The following is a 23,652-nucleotide window of genomic DNA, read 5'->3' as shown; positions in this document are numbered from 1 at the left end:
GGTACTGTGAGCGGGAATTAAACCCAGTTCTACATACTGGAAGCCAAACTCCTTATTTCACTGGTCTACATTAAAAAAAAACTGACTCATTGGATTGGATTTCTAATAAATATATGTCGTCCCAACTAAATTAAATTAAATTATCTTGCATGGATGTACTTTATTTGAGTTGGGACTACATATATTTACTAGATGGAAATCCTGCTCATAACTGAATTGAGTTCGTCCAATGAGTCATTTTTTTAGTGACACCTGCTCTAGAGTTATCGGCAGAAAAGGACAGAAAAAACACAATTTGCTAATGCTAGTTCAGTAAAATATAGAAACATCCATCCATCCATCCATTTTCTATACCCACTTACTCCAATTAAGAGCCACGAGGGTGCTGGAGCCTATCCCAGCAGTCATAGGGCGTGAGGCTGGGTACACCCTGGACAGGACGCCAGTCTATCGCAGGGCTACGTTGAAACATATTCTCTAATATTTCTTAAAAACTGAAGGGATCATATTGTACAATTTGCAAGCAAACAAAGATCACCAAGTGTCTTAAAACCTGATATTTAATTATAACTGGGAGAGCGCCAATCCAATATTTCAGATCATTATTGGTATAATATCAGCCAAGTGTACTGGCTTTGGCATTGGACATAAAATTATTAATCCGATTCAAGCTTTATTTCACATTCTGAGTCATGTTGAGGACTATGTATATTTTCCTTTACTGCAGTAGGCACACTTTGAGTTGATATTTTTGTTAGATAGCTAGGTTATCATAGTACATTAAGACAAATGTATTTAGGGAAGACAGTATTGGATTGGTATCAGTATTGGCAGATAATGAAGGTTCCAGTATCGGCATCATATAGGTATAGGACATGAAAAAGTGGTATTGTCGTGCTGTCTTGGTCGGCTCTCTCCCCCTCCCTTCCTGTGTCTTCCAGGCGCCAAGTCACAGAATTGATTGGTCTCACCTGTTCCTCATCAGCAGCACCTGTATTTATACCAGGAACTCAGTTTACCTGCAGGGTACCAGGCCTCTGTTCGTATTCCTCCATTCCTTCAACTCCTAGCCTGGACTAACTGTTCTACTCTTTCCTCAGATCACCTGCCGGCCATCAGCTCCGTCGTAGCCACCTGGACCTATCCAACCGTTCAGGGTTCCTCGTTACAAACTCTCTGGCTCTCTCTACGTCCCGGACTACAATCCTGCTCTGAGCTCCTGTCGTGCCTCCGCTCTCCAGCGCCTGCTTCCGCAACTACCACCACTGCACAATTCATTATTTACAATAAATTGTTATTCCTTTTATCACAGTCTGTTCCTTGCCATTTGGGTCCAAATTCTCATGCTCTGGGTTTTCAACCATAACAACTATTGTGCCATCCCAAAAAATAATATAGGTGATGATGTTGACAATTTCCCAAATACAGCATAGAGCCTAAAGCAAGGTACCCTTAAAAACTAATGGAAAATTATTTCAAAGTTCCAAAAAGGTTTTTCTGCTATGTGATTGTTACTTTAAATTAAGAAAATCCCTCAACAAAAGGAGTGAGAGTAGGAGGACTGTGATGTCCAAATAGTCCATCTCTATCCTGTAGATTGTGTTAGTATGTCACAAAGAAAGCGGGAAATGAAATATGGACTCTTGTGACATACATCACAAATATCTAAAACAAGGTGTTTCAGGGCTTGTAGCAGGGTAACGTCTGCTCACGTCAACTCGTACAAATGTAGGAGGATTTTAAGGATATTTAGCACAAAACCCCAATCATATTTAACAGTACGAGGTACATAAAACTGAATTTGCATAAGATGACCCCTTTAATCAAAGAGAGCAGAAGAGTTACGTCCTTAGTGAACGTAATAAAATCATTAGCATTTATCTATTGGTCTGTCTGTCTGTCTGACTGACTGTTAGCAGGATTACATCTAAACTACTGTATTTTGACAAACTTTTCACCACAGATACATATTAGGGCATGGAAGAATCCATTAAATTTTGAAGGTGATCCGGATCCGGATCTGGATTCGGATTCTGGATCAAGTTTCACTTCATATAGCGTTTGAAGGATTACTTTTAGCAGGATTATGTCAAAACTACTGCGCAGATTTTGAGAAACGTTTCAACACAGATACATATTCAGCCATGGAAGACTCCATTAAATTTTGGAGGTGATCTGGATCCAAATCTGGATTCTGTATCAAGATTTCACTTTATATAGGCTTTGAACGATTACGTCAAAACTACTTCACGGATTCTCACCAAATTTGCACCACAAAGAGATGCTAGGGACGGAAGACTCCACTGAATTTTGGAGGTTATCTGGATCCAAATCTGGATTCTGGATCAAGATTTCACTTTATATAGGCTTTGAACGATTACGTCAAAACTACCTCACGATTCTCACCAAATTTGCACTACAGAGAGATGCTAGAGAAGGAAGACTCCACTGAATTTTGGGGGTGATCTGGAAAATCTATTTAAGCATAAAAATTCAAAAAGAAAAAATAATATAGCACCTTCAACTGCACCACAGACTAAAACAGTTAAATGTGGTCTATTAAACATTAGGTCTCTCTCTTCTAAGTCCCTGTTAGTAAATGATATAATAATTGATCAACATATTGATTATTCTGCCTTACAGAAACCTGATTACAGCAGGATGAATATGTTAGTTTAAATGAGTCAACACCCCCGAGTCACACTAACTGCCAGAATGCTCGTAGCACGGGCCGAGGCGGAGGATTAGCAGCAATCTTCCACTCCAGCTTATTAATTAATCAAAAACCCAGACAGAGCTTTAATTCATTTGAAAGCTTGACTCTTAGTCTTGTCCATCCAAATTGGAAGTCCCAAAACCAGTTTTATTTGTTATTATCTATCGTCCACCTGGTCGTTACTGTGAGTTGCTCTGTGAATTTTCAGACCTTTTGTCTGACTTAGTGCTTAGCTCAGATAAGATAATTATAGTGGGCGATTTTAACATCCACACAGATGCTGAGAATGACAGCCTCAACACTGCATTTAATCTATTATTAGACTCAATTGGCTTTGCTCAAAATGTAAATGAGTCCACCCACCACTTTAATCATATCTTAGATCTTGTTCTGACTTATGGTATGGAAATTGAAGACTTAACAGTATTCCATGAAAACTCTCTTCTGTCTGATCATTTCTTAATAACATTTACATTTACTCTGATGGACTACCCAGCAGTGGGGAATAAGTTTCATTACACTAGAAGTCTTTCAGAAAGCACTGTAACTAGGTTTAAAGATATGATTCCTTCTTTATGTTCTCTAATGCCATATACCAACACAGTGCAGAGTAGCTACCTAAACTTTGTAAGTGAGATAGAGTATCTCGTCAATAGTTTTACATCCTCATTGAAGACAACTTTGGATGCTGTAGCTCCTCTGAAAAAGAGAGCTTTAAATCAGAAGTGCCTGACTCCGTGGTATAACTCACAAACTCGCAGCTTAAAGCAGATAACCCGTAAGTTGGAGAGGAAATGGCGTCTCACTAATTTAGAAGATCTTCACTTAGCCTGGAAAAGAGTCTGTTGCTCTATAAAAAAGCCCTCCGTAAAGCTAGGACATCTTACTACTCATCACTAATTGAAGAAAATAAGAACAACCCCAGGTTTCTTTTCAGCACTGTAGCCAGGCGACAAAGAGTCAGAGCTCTATTGAGCCGAGTATTCCTTTAACTTTAACTAGTAATGACTTCATGACTTTCTTTGCTAATAAAATTTTAACTATTAGAGAAAAAATTACTCATAACCATCCCAAAGACATATCGTTATCTTTGGCTGCTTTCAGTGATGCCGGTATTTGGTTAGACTCTTTCTCTCCGATTGTTCTGTCTGAGTTATTTTCATTAGTCACTTCCTCCAAACCATCAACATGTCTATTAGACCCCATTCCTACCAGGCTGCTCAACCTTCCTTTTCTCTCAAAAATTCTTGAAAGGGTAGTTGTAAAACAGCTAACTGATCATCTGCAGAGGAATGGTCTATTTGAAGAGTTTCAGTCAGGTTTCAGAATTCATCATAGTACAGAAACAGCATTAGTGAAGGTTACAAATGATATTCTTATGGCCTCAGACAGTGGACTCATCTCTGTGCTTGTTCTGTTAGACCTCAGTGCTGCTTTTGATACTGTTGACCATAAAATTTTATTACAGAGATTAGAGCATGCCATAGGTATTAAAGGCACTGCGCTGCGGTGGTTTGAATCATATTTATCTAATAGATTACAATTGTTCATGTAAATGGGGAATCTTCTTCACAGACTAAGGTTAATTATGGAGTTCCACAAGGTTCTGTGCTAGGACCAATTTTATTCACTTTATACATGTTTCCCTTAGGCAGTATTATTAGACGGCATTGCTTAAATTTTCATTGTTACGCAGATGATACCCAGCTTTATCTATCCATGAAGCCAGAGGGACACACACCAATTAGCTAAACTGCAGGATTGTCTTACAGACATAAAGACATGGATGACCTCTAATTTCCTGCTTTTAAACTCAGATAAAACTGAAGTTATTGTACTTGGCCCCACAAATCTTAGAAACATGGTGTCTAACCAGATCCTTACTCTGGATGGCATTACGCTGACCTCTAGTAATACTGTGAGAAATCTTGGAGTCATTTCTGATCAGGATATGTCATTCAATGCGCTATTAAACAAATATGTAGGACTGCTTTTTTTGCATTTGCGCAATATCTCTAAAATTAGAAATGTCTTGTCTCAGAGTGATGCTGAAAAACTAAATTCAGGCATTTATTTCCTCTAGGCTGGACTGTTGTAATTCATTATTATCAGGTTGTCCTAAAAGTTCCCTGAAAAGCCTTCAGTTAATTCAAAATGCTGCAGCTAGAGTGCTAACAGGGACTAGAAGGAGAGAGCATATCTCACCCATATTGGCCTCTCTTCATTGGCTTCCTGTTAATTCTAGAATAGAATTTAAAATTCTTCTTCGTACTTATAAGGTTTTGAATAATCAGGTCCCATCTTATCTTAGGGACCTCATAGTACCATATCACCCCAATAGAGCGCTTCGCTCTCAGACTGCAGGCTTACTTGTAGTTCCTAGGGTTTGTAAGAGTAGAATGGGAGGCAGAGCCTTCAGCTTTCAGGCTCCTCTCCTGTGGAACCAGCTCCCAATTCAGATCAGGGAGACAGACACCCTCTCTACTTTTAAGATTAGGCTTAAAACTTTCCTTTTTGCTAAAGCTTATAGTTAGGGCTGATCAGGTGACCCTGAACCATCCCTTAGTTATGCTGTTATAGACTTAGACTGCTGGGGGGTTCCCATGATGCACTGAGTGTTTCTTTCTCTTTTTGCTCTGTATGCACCACTCTGCATTTAATCATTAGTGATTGATCTCTGCTCCCCTCCACAGCATGTCTTTTCCTGGTTCTCTCCCCTCAGCCCCAACCAGTCCCAGCAGAAGACTGCCCCTCCCTGAGCCTGGTTCTGCTGGAGGTTTTCTTCCTGTTAAAAGGGAGTTTTTCCTTCCCACTGCTGCCAAGTGCTTACCTCACAGGGGGGGTCGTTTTGACCGTTGGGGTTTTTCCATAATTATTGTATGGCCTTGCCTTACAATAAGCGCCTTGGGGCAACTGTTGTTGTGATTTGGCGCTATATAAATAAAATTGATTTGATTTGACCCAAATCTGGATTCTGGATCAAGATTTCACTTTATATAGGCTTTGAACGATTACGTCAAAACTACTTCACGGATTCTCACCAAATTTGCACCACAAAGAGATGCTAGGGATGGAAGACTCCACTGAATTGTGGGGGTGATCTGGATCCAAATCTGGATTCTGGATCAAGATTTCACTTTATATAGGCTTTGAACGATTACGTCAAAACTACTTCACGGATTCTCACCAAATTTGCACCACAGATAGATGCTAGGGATGGAAGACTCCACTGAATTTTGGGGGTAATATGGATCCAAATCTGGATTCTGGATCAAGATTTCACTTTATATAGGCTTTGAACAATTACCTCAAAACTACTTCACAAATTCTCACCAAATTTACACCACATATAGATGCTAGGGAAGGAAGTCTCCACAGAATTTTGGAGGTGATCTGGATCCAAATCTGGATTCTGGATCAAGATTTCACTTTATATAGGCTTTGAACGATTACGTCAAAACTACTTCACGGATTCTCACCAAATTTGCACCACAGAGAGATGCTAGGGATGGAAGACTCCACTGAATTTTGGGGGTAATATGGATCCAAATCTGGATTCTGGATCAAGATTTCACTTTATATAGGCTTTGAACAATTACCGCAAAACTACTTCACAAATTCTCACCAAAATTTACACCACATATAGATGCTAGGGAAGGAAGTCTCCACAGAATTTTGGAGGTGATCTGGATCCAAATCTGGATTCTGGATCAAGATTTCACTTTATATAGGCTTTGAACGATTACGTCAAAACTACTTCACGGATTCTCACCAAATTTGCACCACAGAGAGATGCTAGGGATGGAAGACTCCACTGAATTTGGGGGTAATATGGATCCAAATCTGGATTCTGGATCAAGATTTCACTTTATATAGGCTTTGAACAATTACCTCAAACTACTTCACAAATTCTCACCAAATTTACACCACATATAGATGCTAGGGAAGGAAGTCTCCACAGAATTTTGGAGGTGATCTGGATCCAATCTGGATTCTGGATCAAGATTTCACTTTATATAGGCTTTGAACGATTACGTCAAAACTACTTCACGGATTCTCACCAAATCTGCACCACAGAGAGATGCTAGGGATGGAAGACTCCACTGAATTTTGGGGGTAATATGGATCCAAATCTGGATTCTGTATCAAGATTTCACTTTATATAGGCTTTGAACGATTACTACTTCACAGATTCTCACCAAATTTGCACCACAGAGAGATGCTAGGGACGGAAGACTCCACTGGATTTTGGAGGTTATCTGGATCCAAATCTGGATTCTGGATCAAGATTTCACTTTATATAGGCTTGAACATTTACGTCAATACTACTTCACGGATTCTCACCAAATTTGCAACACAGAGAGATGCTAGGGACGGAAGACTCCACTGAATTTTGGGGGTGATCTGGATCCAAATCTGGATTCTGGATCAAGATTTCACTTTATATAGGCTTTGAACAATTATGTCAAAACTACTTCACTAATTCTCACCAAATTTGCACCACAGATAGATGCTAGTTCCTTCCCTAGCATCTATCTTTGGTACAAATTTGGTTATAGATATTAAGGCATGTATGACTCCACTGAATTTTGGAGGTGATCCAGATCCAGGTTGCCGGATGTCAGAAATATCTGATTGCTCTTGTTTTAAGTTTTGCACGATGGTAGAAGTTGAAGAAACACTATTCGATATACAGATGCCAGCTGGATTTGAATATTTGCACAGCATTCTTGTTGTAGCCTATTTTCTATTCTGGAAACACCATGCATGTCTTTCAAGAAATAATGCAATTTTCCAAGTGCACTGAAGTATGATGATTTCATTCAACATCCAACACTGTGCTTGTTCCCAGTATTGATTGTGAACCTCAGCAGCTTATTTTTTCGCAGCATTGCAGCAACGAATTACCACAAACAGCCATTACCACATTGTTTAAACTTATCAAGTTGAGAACTAGAAATATTGATTTTGGTTTTGTGCGGGCTGTGTGACTGCACAGACAAAGGGACTGAAGTGGGCGACGCTGTTATTGGACATTCTTCACTCAAATTCACCACACAAAACAGAAAAGCAACAGAAACCCAAACAATAAGTCTCTCCCAGCAGTCCAACCAACAAACACAAGAACAACTGGGCTGCTTTTTATTGTTGACGGCCCTTTGGCGTGCACATCAAGCATGACAGCGGGTTGTGATGTGCACTCACAAACACACAGATTTCTGAGAGTCAGCTCAATGGGCTGGCATCTCATTAAAGCAAATAAATAAATAAGTAAATGGGTGATTCTTAGACTACAGGCACTTTTATGTCCCTTGATCATATTTTATGAAAAAAGAAAAAAGGGGAAATTTCACACTTTTATAGTTATCTTTACAATGAAAGTGTTTTAAGAAATTTGTCCTAGTAGTCTATGATGACTTTTTCACCTTTTTCAGCATCATTATATGCAAATATTGCCGTTTTGTGCTTGTCCCACACCCAGGACTTATGATCTTCAATGATAAAAATGAATAGTAAGCAAATGTTTTTTCTAATGTTTTCAAATCTCTCTGAGTAAAATATCAGTACAATAATCAAAACATAATTGGGGTATTCAATGTCATACAACTGTTGTGAATTTTTTAAACGAAATGTAGTTGTCCCACACTATTGCCGTAATTTCCACCACAACAATAATGTCCCTTTAAAAAGTTTGTATGAAACGTTGTGTGGGTAGTTTCTATGGAGATAAACAGTAACATCAGAGCACATGTATATAGCGCCAAATCACAACAAACAGTTGCCCCAAGGCACTTTATATTGTAAGGCAATGGTGTGGTGGAAATTACATTTACAAGGCCAATAGTGCCCGTAGTTAAAGAATCACCCAATACATCACACAGCCACACTGACTTTATTAGCAATTACCCAATTAAAAGAAACACTGAGTCTGATGGGCAGTGATAACATTCATGCAGTCCTACATTCCCACAAAGGGTCTTATCATAAAATGCATACAAATCTCATGCCCCCCCCCCCCCCCCACTCCATTACACACCACAGACAGCCTCCAAAGACAGAACAATGCTGCACGACTTTCTGAGTGCTCGATCTGGTGCCCCTGTGGAAACAGGAGATGTGTACGAGAAGCTGCATTCGTGCAGGGGAATGCGTGTTCCTGCATGTGCACATGCTTGCGTGTGACGTGCACGCGTGCATGTTCACATCTATCTACTTATTAAAAATTATGTTTGTTTTGTTTCCTCAGTGATGGAGAAGAAAGATGAAATTGTTTATTTCATTATTTATTTATTTGCCCTACAATCCAGATTTATCTCGCACCACAGGAAGCGTTGCTGCAAATTACAGGTAGTGCTACAGCAGCTGAGGCTTCAGCAGGGATCAGATGTTCTCTAAAAGAGAGATTCCATTTCAGCTTCCTGTAAGAGCACTTTAGGTAGGAGGAAATAGTAATAAAAATGTGTGTAATGATGCATTATGGGATAACTCAACAAAATGTAATGTAACAACAGCCACAATTTGAATAATCTACCACATTTGGTAATAAACAGCCTGAACGTAATCCATAATAAATGTCCCCCACACACTCTAACCCGAATGTTCAAATTAATTACAACATTAAGTAGTGTAAACTCAAAGTTTTAAGAAACATTTGATTTAAATATTTCAAGTTACATGGTCATGTAACATGTAACATGGTCTTCTTTTTTGAGTAAATTTAACTCAGAATTTTGATTGACTTGAACTAATTATATATTAAGTAAGCAAAACTTAGCATAACTTAAGCACAACTTAAAAGAATTAAGTAATTATATCTATATACATAAAGGGCTACGTCTGTCTGTCTGTCCGGGACAAATTCCCAAACTATAATATGTAGCCCTAAAAACTATATATATTCTGAATCCTCATGACATGGAGAACAAACTGGTACCATTTTTTTTAAAAGTTGAACTGAAAATTACCCCAAAATAGCCATTTATGTAAGACCATACAGTGTTGTACCATGAGCGATAAACTCCCAAACTATAATATGTAGCCCTAAAAAAAAAAAAAAAAAAATATATATATATATATATAGAACTGAAAATTACCCCCAAAATAGCCGGCTGTGGGTATGACAGGCAGATTCAAATTTCCAGCCCTGTATATGTGTTGGCCATCTCTGTTTTTTTAATCCCTTCCTTCAGCTACTTTATGTTCTCAACTGTTAAGCACCTGACTGTCCTGTACAACCCAGTTTGCCTTCCTGTCTGAATACATTTGTAAAATTGCAATGTAAAAACAGTGAAATACACCACTACCTCAATTTTGATTCATTGATATTTCCATTTACTGTTACCTACCTTTTGTGTGTAATTTTGTTCTAAATTTGATTGCAAAACAAATTCTGCATGAAGGACTTCAAATGTGTTGTCTTTTAACCAAGTATTTCCACTTAGTTGGGGAGTCCACCTCTTATAATGATGCTGGACAAACTTTAGCCCATTAACTATTATATTTATAAGACATCAGCATTACAAAAACAAATGTTGGGCAATTGTTTTGATTAAAATGATTGGCATTTGGCTTATGTCTAAAACAGGTTTATCTGGGCAATGCCGGGGGTGGTGACCAAGTGGTTAGGGTGCTTGGCTTTGATGCAGAAGGTTCCGGGTTCAAACTCCACCCCTGCCACACTTTTGTATGTAATGTGGAGTTGTATCAGGAAGGGCATCTGATGTAAAACTTGTATCAGCACTTTAATTTAATTGTAATCATGAGGTACAAGTAGCATATAATCAAAACTTTTATGTTCTAGGAACAATTGACTAAGTTTATGAACTAAAAAAAACATTGTGGCAACTGATTACCTCAGTATTTTGAGTAACTTGTTTAGGTTTACTGTGCATTTGGTAATAAATTATTACATCTTGCAGTGTTTATTACAAAACACAACAGTTGCATCGTTTTCTAAGTATAATGATATAGTGCATTATACACTAATGCAACAAAATGCAATACATTTTCACTTCATTACACTGTAAACCCAAACAAGTTAGCAGAACTCAACAATATTGAGGCAATTAATTGCCTCAAAATTTTTGAGTTCATAAACGTAAAAGTCAATTGGTCCCAGAGCTTAGAAGTTTTGATTGTATGCTACTTGTACACTCTAAAACATTGCAGCTGTGTTTAGTTATGTCCGCTTGCAAGGTTGGGTAGGATTACTTTGAAATGTAATCCAAAAGTAATCAGATTACAACTAATCCAAATGTATGTACATACATACATGTAATCCACATGTATTCTTTCAAAGTAATCCTACCCAACCTTGTCCACTTGCTACCTCTCTTTAACATAAAGAGCTCTTACAAGTTTTGGATGTTGAACAATTTCCATCCATCCATCCATTTTCTATACCAGCTCATACATGTCAACCCCTTTGAGGGTCCACCTGTATAACCAAGTGATAAAATCCATAAAATCAACACAAAATCCTTATAACCTCCTAAATCGCACCAAAATCAGTTTTATTATAGTACACACAACCGCATAGCAGTATCACATAATTGGGGTTTTGTCCATATATTAATAACTAACACCAGGGATCTCCATGGGCTCTTTTATGGTGGAAGTCCTCCACAGTTAAATCCTCTTGATCCACAGTAAAATTGCTTGCTGTCAATAAAATCAATGTCTACAAGTACATTGTAGGTACTTTGTACAAACTCAATATATTTCCCGTGAATATAGTGTCACACAGCTGTTCTATTTTTACAGAAACAAGAACTCACAGAGTAACAAATCACTGCTCCTAACAATCTTTGGCCCTACCATCTGAGACTGCTCTGCCCTACGATTGGATATTGGAAAACTATGTGACAGTGAACCAATTCTGATTGGACGCTCACATTGTGCACGTCATCACACAGCTTCTATGAGGAGTACAAAGATGGTGGGTGGCTGGCCGAAGGTCCATAGAGTTAAGAAAAACAACAGTAAAAAAATGAATTTACAACAGAAAACCCTGAATATCCATAAGACTTTATTTGTACGTCCGTATGACTCTGAAACTCTGACAAATCCGTATAATTTACGGACAATCCGTATAGGTTGACATGTATGCCCGCTTACTCCAATTAAGGGTCACGGGGAGGCTGGAGCCTATCCCAGCAGTCATAGGGCGTGAGGCGGGGTACACCCTGGACAGGACGCCAGTCTGTTGAAGGGCCACATATAGATGGACAAACAGTCACATTTGCACACACACACACACACACACACACACACACACACACACACACACACACACACACACACACACACACACACACACACACACACACACACACACACACACACACACACACACACACACACACACCTACAGACAATTTTAAAGTTCCCAATCCGCCTAACCTGCATGTCTTGGGGATGTGGGAGGAAGCCGGAGCACCTGGAGGGAGCCCACACAAACACGGGGAGAACATGCAAACTCCACACAGGAAGGCCACAGGTGGTTAAGCAACAGTGCTAACCACTAAGCCACCATGCTGCCCACTATTACACAATGAAGTGAAAATGTATCACTTTTGTTGTGTTATGACACAATGCAGTCTAAACAACAGGTGTAAAAAATCAGCCAGCAATTAGAAACAGCTTACTTCTATAGAAAATAATCATCCTCAGCCATTTGAGACATTTCATTGCATAGATTATAAAAATTATCCAGCGGATATGATCAAAATGTGATTTTATTCTCCCATTACTGTCATTATCAGAAAAATTGAGGCAGGAAACAGCTTTCATGTTTCTTGTGGATGAATGCAGAAACAAAACTGTCTTCATGTTATCGTTTTCAAGATGCCAAAAGCTTTCGCATAAATTCCTAAAACTACACACCAGTCAGCAAAAGCAAAGATGTTTGTTGCCTTTGGTGACAAGCTGGCATCCATAATGTATGAGCACTAAACATAACCCACAATTTCAGTGCAAGGCACAATCAAAACTCTGCAGGATATACTGCTGATCATTGATTACACATAATCATGATAGTGTGTGCGCTGAGGATATATATATATATATATATATATATATATATACACTCAACAAAAATATAAACGCAACACTTTTGGTTTTGCTCCCATTTTGTATGAGATGAACTCAGATCTAAAACTTCTTCCACATACACAATATCACCATTTCCCTCAAATATTGTTCACAAACCAGTCTAAATCTGTGATAGTGAGCACTTCTCCTTTGCTGAGATAATCCATCCCACCTCACAGGTGTGCCATATCAAGATGCTGATTAGACACCATGATTAGTGCACAAGTGTGCCTTAGACTGTCCACAATAAAAGGCCACTCTGAAATATATATATATATATATATATATATATATATATATAGAGAGAGAGAGAGAGAGAGAGAGAGAGAGAGAGAGAGAGATAGATAGATAGATAGATAGATAGATAGATAGATAGATAGATAGATAGATAGATAGATAGATAGATAGATAGATACTGGCAATGTCTAGATTGGGTAGTGTTTATCAAATACGTTGCTGATATTTTTCAAGGGTGGTAATGAATTATATAAAGTTTCTATAATGAGTTGGAATGTTGTGTGAGTCCAGAATGTTTTTAGAACTTTAGACCTCAACAGTTTTTAGAAGAACTCAACCCTTTCATTTCCTGTTAATTATGTAATTACATCTGCCAGATTTTCCTGACTTTGCCCTTTGACCTATAACCTTGAAATTGAATCAGTTCTTGCCTATTAGGATATCAATTTTCAGTAAAAATTTCATAACGATATATGAAAAATTGTAGACTCCGGGCTGTTCACAAACAGACAAACAGACCAATGGGGCGATAACATAACCTCCTCCAACTTTGTTGGTGGAGGTTAAGCCTTGGGTTCTTTGGATCTGTCCTGGATCAGTGAGACTCAGTTATTACTAAAAGGACAATTTAATGAATTTCACGTGAAGTTGATCAATCAATCAATCAATCAATCAATTTTTTTTATATAGCGCCAAATCACAACAAACAGTTGCCCCAAGGCGCTTTATATTGTAAGGCAAGGCCATACAATAATTATGTAAAACCCCAACGGTCAAAACGACCCCCTGTGAGCAAGCACTTGGCTACAGTGGGAAGGAAAAACTCCCTTTTAACAGGAAGAAACCTCCAGCAGAACCAGGCTCAGGGAGGGGCAGTCTTCTGCTGGGACTGGTTGGGGCTGAGGGAGAGAACCAGGAAAAAGACATGCTGTGGAGGGGAGCAGAGATCGATCACTAATGATTAAATGCAGAGTGGTGCATACAGAGCAAAAAGAGAAAGAAACAGTGCATCATGGGAACCCCCCAGCAGTCTAAGTCTATAACAGCATAACTAAGGGATGGTTCAGGGTCACCTGATCCAGCCCTAACTATAAGCTTTAGCAAAAAGGAAAGTTTTAAGCCTAATCTTAAAAGTAGAGAGGGTGTCTGTCTCCCTGATCTGAATTGGGAGCTGGTTCCACAGGAGAGGAGCCTGAAAGCTGAAGGCTCTGGCTCCCATTCTACTCTTACAAACCCTAGGAACTACAAGTAAGCCTGCAGTCTGAGAGGGAAGCGCTCTATTGGGGTGATATGGTACTACGAGGTCCCTAAGATAAGATGGGACCTGATTATTCAAAACCTTATAAGTAAGAAGAAGAATTTTAAATTCTATTCTAGAATTAACAGGAAGCCAATGAAGAGAGGCCAATATGGGTGAGATATGCTCTCTCCTTCTAGTCCCCGTCAGTACTCTAGCTGCAGCATTTTGAATTAACTGAAGGCTTTTTAGGGAACTTTTAGGACAACCTGATAATAATGAATTACAATAGTCCAGCCTAGAGGAAATAAATGCATGAATTAGTTTTTCAGCATCACTCTGAGACAAGACCTTTCTGATTTTAGAGATATTGCGTAAATGCAAAAAAGCAGTCCTACATATTTGTTTAATATGCGCTTTGAATGACATATCCTGATCAAAAATGACTCCAAGATTTCTCACAGTATTACTAGAGGCCAGAGCAATGCCATCCAGAGTAAGGATCTGGTTAGACACCATGTTTCTAAGATTTGTGGGGCCAAGTACAATAACTTCAGTTTTATCTGAGTTTAAAAGCAGGAAATTAGAGGTCATCCATGTCTTTATGTCTGTAAGACAATCCTGCTAATTGGTGTGTGTCCTCTGGCTTCATGGATAGATAAAGCTGGGTATCATCTGCGTAACAATGAAAATTTAAGCAATACCATCTAATAATACTACCTAAGGGAAGCATGTATAAAGTGAATAAAATTGGTCCTAGCACAGAACCTTGTGGAACTCCATAATTAACCCTAGTCTGTGAAGAAGATTCCCCATTTACATGAACAAATTGTAATCTATTAGACACATATGATTCAAACCACTGCAGCGCAGTGCCTTTAATACCTATGGCATGCTCTAATCTCTGTAATAAAATTTTATGGTCAACAGTATCAAAAGCAGCACTGAGGTCTAACAGAACAAGCACAGAGATGAGTCCACTGTCCGAGACCATAAGAAGATCATTTGTAACCTTCACTAATGCTGTTTCTGTACTATGATGAATTCTAAAACCTGACTGAAACTCTTCAAATAGACCATTCCTCTGCAGATGATCAGTTAGCTGTTTTACAACTACCCTTTCAAGAATTTTTGAGAGAAAAGGAAGGTTGGAGATTGGCCTATAATTAGCTAAGATAGCTGAGTCAAGTGATGGCTTTTTAAGTAATGGTTTAATTACTGCCACCTTAAAAGCCTGTGGTACATAGCCAACTAACAAAGATAGATTGATCATATTTAAGATCGAAGCATTAAATAATGGTAGGGCTTCCTTGAGCAGCCTGGTAGGAATGGGGTCTAATAAACATGTTGATGGTTTGGATGAAGTAACTAATGAAAATAACTCAAGACAGAACAATCGGAGAGAAAGAGTAACCAAATACCGGCATCACTGAAAGCAGCCAAAGATAACGATACGTCTTTGGGATGGTTATGAGTAATTTTTTCTCTAATAGTTAAAATTTTGTTAGCAAAGAAAGTCATGAAGTCATTACTAGTTAAAGTTAATGGAATACTCAGCTCAATAGAGCTCTGACTCTTTGTCAGCCTGGCTACAGTGCTGAAAAGAAACCTGGGGTTGTTCTTATTTTCTTCAATTAGTGATGAGTAGAAAGATGTCCTAGCTTTACGGAGGGCTTTTTTTTATAGAGCAACAGACTCTTTTTCCAGGCTAAGTGAAGATCTTCTAAATTAGTGAGACGCCATTTCAGATCTGGTTCTTCCACGGACAGAGTTTGTGGGAGCTCTGTCCGAGAAAGACCCCGAACATAGACATCCATTGACATCATTCATGATAAAGAATATTGTATAAGCTTGGATATTGCATGAGATATGTAGCAGGGGTAGTGGCCAAGTGGTTAATGCACTTGGTTTCAGTTCAGAAGGTTCCGGGTTCAAAGCCCACCCCTGCCACATTTATCCATGTAATGTGGAGTTGCATCAAGAAGGGCATCTGACGTAAAACTTGTGCCAATTCAACATGCAGATCCACCTTGGATGTGCCCGAGTGCAAACAAGGGAGCAGCCAAAGGGACTTACTTTTTACTATTGCATGAGACATGTGGTCTGGCTCTTGGCAGAGGTACGCACTCAAAGAGCACTGCTTTTAGATTTTCCTACAAAGGGTTAATAAGTATTATACATGTCACGGCCACGTTACAGTAATGTCTCCTGTCACACTGAAACATTTTGACTTTGACAGCCTGCTACCCTATATGTTACCTCAAACCACTGCCCGTGTGACTGCATCTTCAGCACCACGCAGGGATCTGGCTTGGAGAGGGCATCTCGGTCTGAGATTCCCCGGCAGGCCACTCTCAGCTCTACCTTGGTCAGGCACGGAGAGCTGATGAAGCCCAGCGTGGCCTCTGCAGACTCGTAGATGTTACTCATGCTGAACACACAATCACGCGCTGCAAAGAAAGAGAGAGAGCACAAAACATTAGAGACAGACAGACAGACAGACAGACAGACAGACAGATAGATAGATAGATAGATAGATAGGTATACTCGATGCAATGCAGTTCATTTGAACTGACTTGTGCAGGTGCAATGATCCTGACTAAGCAGAGAGCAAACAAACTGTTCAAGGTCGGGACACTGAAGCCGCTAAATAAGGTACCAAATGCACAACACAAACCTATATATATATATATATATATATATATATATATATATATATATATATATATATATATATATATATATATATATATATATATATATATATATACACTGCATAGAGAGGAGAAAAAACCCATACGTGTACACATACTGACACTGAGTGAACCCTGCTGAACAAAGACCTCTGTTTAGACTTCAGAGTCTCTGTATGATGATCATGTGGCTTAGCTATGGGAGAACTCTCTTTAATTTAAAGAGGTTGCGGCATTTCGACAAGCTAATATAGATCAAAAAGGGCTCTTTTTGATGGCGGTTGCATAACATGTACCTTTGTTGCTGACTAGTGTGCAGGAAAAATCAGCACAAACGCGTGTGATTTATTAACCTTTATTACTCAAGGGCGTGTTGTGGGCGTAACATAAAATTATTTTCTACAATACACACTAAAAAAATGGCTCTTTGGATGAACTCAATTTAGTTATGTGCAGGATTACCATCTAATAAATACACTCTAAAACATTGCTGCGGTGTTTAGTTATGTCCACACTCTAAGAAATAAAACAATGAATTTAATTGATAAAGTTAAGGTAACTTTTTCCACATAACATTGCCAGTTAAATGGAAAACAATATTGTAGTTGAAATTAATTAAATCAAATGAAACATTATTACTTAAATCCCTAAAATTAACAATTGCAAGTATATTGAAAATAATAGTATTAATTACATTTAAATCCCCTGTTTTTCATTTCTTACCTCTCTTTAACATAAAGAGCTCTTACAAGTTTTGGATGTTGAACTCAACTTTACAACTTGGCTCAACTTGAGCTGAGTTGTAAAGTTGAGTTCAACATCCAAAACTTGTAAAGAGACGTAGCAAGTGGACATATGAGTAACTAAATGCAGCTGCAATGTTTTAGAGTGTATATGAAGCCCCAACTCAAATAAAACACATCCATGCAAGATAATGTAATTTACATAATTTAGTTGGGATTACATATATTTATCAGGTAGAATCCAATGAGTCATTTGTTTGAGTCAAAAAACTGACTCATTGGATGAACTCAATTCAATTATGAGCAGGATTTCCATTGAACAAAAACATGTAGCCTCAACTAAATTAAATTAAGTTATCGTGCATGGATGCACTTTATTTGAGTTGGGGCTACATATATTTATTAGATATAAATCCTGCCCATAATTGAATTGAGTTCATCCAATACATCATTTTTTTGAGTGCATACACATCTTTGTTTCATTTTAGCTCCATTGTGGTGATGTGCGCAGAAGCAAATTTACACACACAAAACATCCATCGTCCAAATACTTATGGACATGACTGTATACACATATATACAGTGAAACTTTAAAATGAGTTTCACAATCTGCAGACTACCTGCAGTACCTCATACAATACACGGAAATTCACCAACAAGGTGGGAGTTTGGACCACTAGTATTTATTTTAGGGGTGCAAGATATCACTTTTTCATGTCCAACACAATACAAATACTGGAACCTTCAGTATCTGCTGATACTGATACCAATCTAACAACTAATCTGTTAATCAGTATATTTGTCAGGATGGGTTTTTCCATCATGGACATTAAACAAAACATCAACTCACACTGTGAAACAAATATTCCACTCCTCTCAAGGACAACACACATAACCCTCAACATACCTCAGACGTACCTTAGAAGTCTCGGATTGATCAGATATACACTCGCTGGCCACTTTATTAGGTACACTGTTCAACTGTTTGTTAAGGCCCCCTTCACACATAGTGTGAAATTGGTCAATTTGCGCATAAAGTGCACATGAAGCAGGAACCATGTGCAAAATGTGTAAAATCAGCTCAATTGCTGCATAAATAGCTGAGACGTGACTATGACATTTTAAAGCTGGCCACCATGGTGGTCGTATTTGAAATGGCAGAAATATTTGAACAAACTTTGAAGTTTCAACTTCATTGTGCCAGTGGTTTCGGAGAACATGTTTACACACATCGTCGATGACGACCGCGGACAGGTGACCCACGGCATTAGGTCATCGGACCTTCAGTCCAGGTGAGCTAATGAGTTGTTTTAGGCCTAAAAGCAGACATTAGAATGGTGGAACTTTGAGAGTTACTATAAAACCCCAAACAATTGTAAAAAGCAGGTAAAACCAGTTTTGCCACATTGAAAGAAAATTGTACCCGTTAGTGCTCTCCTGCTACTGCCTACTACTTCCTTCAAGACATTTTCTCCAACTGTTCACAGCTCTCACCCAATTAAACCAGGTAGTAAATCTACTTTAGAAGGACTGCATCACATGCATAATTAATCTCAAAATGCATGGATCCATTTTCTCAGTCTATAATGTACAGTATATATATCAGGGCTGTATATAGGAATGTGAAAGAGGGGGTTCAAATCCTTGAGTTGGGGGTCCAGTGGGCCGCAGGGCCCCCGGTGGGGTCAAGGGGCAATGCCCTCGTGGGGGGCTCAGGGGGGCGAAGCCCCCTGAAGCAGAAGCTTTTTGAGGATTTTGAGTGGTAAAAAGCTACATAAATTTCATTTGAAACCCAAAATGTATCATTTTAGGAAATACATTTTTATATACAAATAGTCCTTGCTTGGGATTGGATCAGTTGCCATAAGAACCACCCAGGAAGAACCAAGATAACATTAATGCAAACTTTATACCTGCCTGTCGGTTGCGAATGACACAACTGACAGGCGTGAAAAAACTCACGCATGCGCACGAAGGTTCAAGCTTGGCTGATGCAAGCGCACATGATTCAAATCCATATAGTTTTTGCAAAAAATAAAAAGGTCGGATAGTTTTCTAACAGACCTCGTATTTAGCGATATTAATATTCGCGTTTACATTATGAATATGTACGTATATGTACGTTATGTATTAAAATAGGGGTATTTAATTTGGCGACCTTGTTTAACTCGCAAAATTCGCATAATAAATCCCACGCGAATATTTGCACCTTTACAGTATTTGCAACAGGAAGGAGAAGCTCCCTTTATTTCTCAGCTTATACATACAAACATGTTTTTACAAACCAGACAAGTGTAATTGTGTGTCTACATGGGTATTTACAAGCCTACTAATCTGTTTGATATCAGAGGAAGATAGGGACCAGGGAGCAAAAATTCTCAACCCCCATGGGAAAAGTTTATCTAGCAGTTTCCCCTTTCATCACTTAAGGGATTACTCTGGCAGAGGAAATTGAAACTTGAGGGTGTGTGATAATAGCTGTGTAACAGTTAGTGCTTGTTGCTTATTATCAATGAAAAGAAAATACATAACGTTGATATCCTGATCAGAAAAAAATCAGCAGAAAAAAATCAGCAGAATTCTTGGGGGGGGGGGGTTGAACCCCCTGAGCCCCCTCTATATACGGGCATATATATATATATATATATATATATATATATATATATATATATATATATATATATATATATATATACATATATATATATATATATATATATATATATATATATATATATATATATATATGTGTGTGTGTGTGTGTGTGTGTGTGTGTGTGTGTGTGTGTGTATTATACCCTTATATATATAAATGTTAAAGATTTTATATATATATATATATATATATATATATATATATATATATATATATATATATATATATATATATATATATATATATATATATATATATATGTTATCACTGTTAAACATTTGTACCTTTGTCTTCTTTCTGATGAAAATGTTATTGTGCTGCTTTGTACCTGTCTGTCTTTAAAATAACCCTGATAATGTACTTGTTATTCAACTTTGTCTTAAGTATGCTGAGGTCAGTCTGAACTGGGAGTGAAGATAGTATGCTGAGGTCAGTTTTGACTGTTGTGAATTTGTGATGCAGAACAGATGATAAGTGCAACAGAAGAGCCTGCAAGAACGGGATGTGCTGTATATATATATATATATATATATATATATATATATATATATATATATATATATATATATATATATATATATATATATATATATATATATATATATATATATATACAGAGTTCAGGTGCAAAACCCAGTATCTCCAAAACCATAAATTTTTGGTTGAGGTCAACATGTACTTGGCTGTCAAGGGGACCATCAGTGTGCAAAATATGAAAGTTTTGGATAAACTGTTCTCATTTTATTGATGAAAGTCTGTGCATTTCTGTATATGGTTTCCTTTAAATCTCCATTTTCAACTGCATTTTTCTCCATTTGAAAAAAAAAAAGTACTTACTGGGTTTTACATCTGAACTCTTAATATATATATATATATATATATATATATATATATATATATATATATATATATATATATATATATATATATACAGCATGAGGGAGCTGCAGCAGCAGGGTGCGTATCTTAGGTTGAGTTAGTCTAAAATAAAGGATAACCACAGGTCGGATGTGCTGGATGGTACAAACTGAATATTAATGCAGTGGTCTAGTATTATCATCCTTAGGGAGCTACGCTTGTGGAACTGGGTCTGACTGTGACCTGAATGTCTCTCGCTCGCTCTCTCTCTCTCTCGCTCTCTCTCTCTCTCTCTCTCTCCCTCTCTTTCACTCTGTCTTTATTTCCCCACCACCACTGTCTTTCATAATTCATGTTTCATGTTTGTGTTGCTGGTGCTGATTATTTTTAGCTAAGCAGGGTGAACGGGCTGAAGCGACAGAGCCACAGGGCAGGTGTCTGACATACGACGGACCTGCATGTCAATGTCGTGTACTTAATTGTGTGTGTGTGCCTCCATGCAGGACGACACATTTCTGTGTGTGTGTGTGTGTGTGTGTGTGTGTGTGTGTGTGTGTGTGTGTGTGTGTGTGTGTGTGTGTATGCCAGAAGAAGCAGATGCCTGTCTATTCCACTTGACAGCAGATGACACCGACTGCAACAGAGGATGTGGAAGATATAAAGTCAGAGTTATAGGAGCGGTGCGGAAAATCTTATACAGTGTACATCAGAGGATAAGCTGTCACATGTAATGCAATGAGGGGTAAAGTGAAAAGGGGTGCAATAATTTTGCAGGGGGAAATTGTTTTTTGGCAGTAGCATCAAGGTAACATTGATGGAGAGAATTTTTAGTGTCTGTAGTTTGATCAATATCACACAGATTTTTATGCTTCCCCCAGAAGTTGCAGTGTGTACGACTTATGGGAGTTTATTAGCAGAGTTGTAAAACTGACAGATTTTTTTTTTTAACTTAAATGAAGAAACAGGTGTGTTAATGCATTAACAGAAAATATGGTGAAGAGTTTGTGTGCAAGCTGAGCCAGAAATTAATATTTTGTTCTTGAAATTTTACTTTTGTGAACATTATGTAAGGGCACAACAGGAGACCCCAACGGAGAGAACAGCAATGAAGGTGGGTAAAAAGCTGGCTTGTTACAATCAGTTCCTACAGACAGTGCAAAAACACACAATAGTAATAGGTGGTACCAAAGGATTGTCCTTGAGGTGGCAGAGAAGTTTGGTCGCTTAATCAGACCCAGGTCAATCCCGCAGTGTCCAGCAGTGTCCTTAACGGGAGTGAAGGAAGCATTATCCAAAAAACACAGGCAGAGGTTCAAAACCATGATCTGTCATACCAGGTGACCAAATTTGGAATCAGCAGAATGGTAGCATGGGACGTAATATCGAAAATCAAGGGGAGAGACCATGTGGGAATCTAGACAATCTGGCAAGAGGTTACAAAGTGTGAGAAACATTTAATCGTGGACATGGAGAAACGCATGAACCTGGAAACCATTGAACAGAAAGTAAAGCCACACATAGAACACATGGAAGAGACGTCAGAGTAGAAGCAGGAGAAATCACTAACATGGAGGAGAATATCACTAGAAAGCAATAAAATAACACTAGGATATGATACACAGGAGATAACACTAGAAACAGCCCAAAGACCAGAATAGAACACCAGAAACATGAACTATGACAACTGCACCGCCCCCGCCTCACCCCTTCCCCAATGGAAAGTGCAGCAGGGTGGACTTGAATCAAAGACTTATCCAAAATATTAGCCATCTGCTCCCACAAGCAGTCATCAGAGCATGACCTTCCCAATCAACCAGAAACTGAATACCCCAATGGAAGTGGAGCTCATACAAAGAAAGATATAGGCATATAAAGCTGTACAGTGGAAGGACTAAGAATGATTTGAAATAGGAAAGGGACCGATAAAATGCTCCACAACCTTTCCGCATGGGTTCCGCAGCAGCAGGTCCTATGTCAAAAGCCACATTCACTAACCTACCTGATAGTGAAGGACTACCAACCAGCCTTATTCCTTGCCCACACTGAGAAACCAACGGTGAACCCAACAAGGCCCTCCGCTAGGTGAGGTGACAACAGTGCATATACACAGAAGCTGAGGGAAGCATCACCTCCAGGTTTATGGGGGGGTCACCAATCTAAAATCGCGCCAAGAGCTCCATTTCTGGGGCCGGCCCTGACACAAATGTAGTATTTTCACTTTTTAAGGATATTAAAACATTGGTGTTCAAATGAAAATAATGCGTAACGAAAACTGTGATTGATTGCCAGGAAATCAAAACTGTCTCCAACTCATTCCGAGGCTCCTTGGTGTCAGCTCTTATTTTCCACACTGATCAGTTGTCACGAGCCTTGGCATTGTGTGCATGAACGCCTGTCCACCTTTGCCTATGTGCACGCGTG

General features: G+C 38.5%; 1 protein-coding gene across 1 annotated transcript in view; it reads right to left on the bottom strand.

The window, feature by feature from the left end:
• cpne4b (copine IVb) overlaps positions 1 to 23,652 on the bottom strand; it is an 80,495-nt gene that overhangs the window by 56,027 nt on the left and 816 nt on the right. The window contains exon 2 of the mRNA XM_034160776.1: positions 16,542 to 16,732. Coding sequence (XP_034016667.1) covers positions 16,542 to 16,712 — 171 coding nt within the window. The 5' untranslated portion in view covers positions 16,713 to 16,732. The remainder of the gene's footprint in view (positions 1 to 16,541; positions 16,733 to 23,652) is intronic.

This window comes from Thalassophryne amazonica, chromosome 20 (assembly GCF_902500255.1).
Source record: "Thalassophryne amazonica chromosome 20, fThaAma1.1, whole genome shotgun sequence".
Taxonomy (NCBI): domain Eukaryota; kingdom Metazoa; phylum Chordata; class Actinopteri; order Batrachoidiformes; family Batrachoididae; genus Thalassophryne; species Thalassophryne amazonica.
Note: the sequence above shows the minus strand (reverse complement) of the source record. Positions and strands in the feature narration are given on the sequence as shown.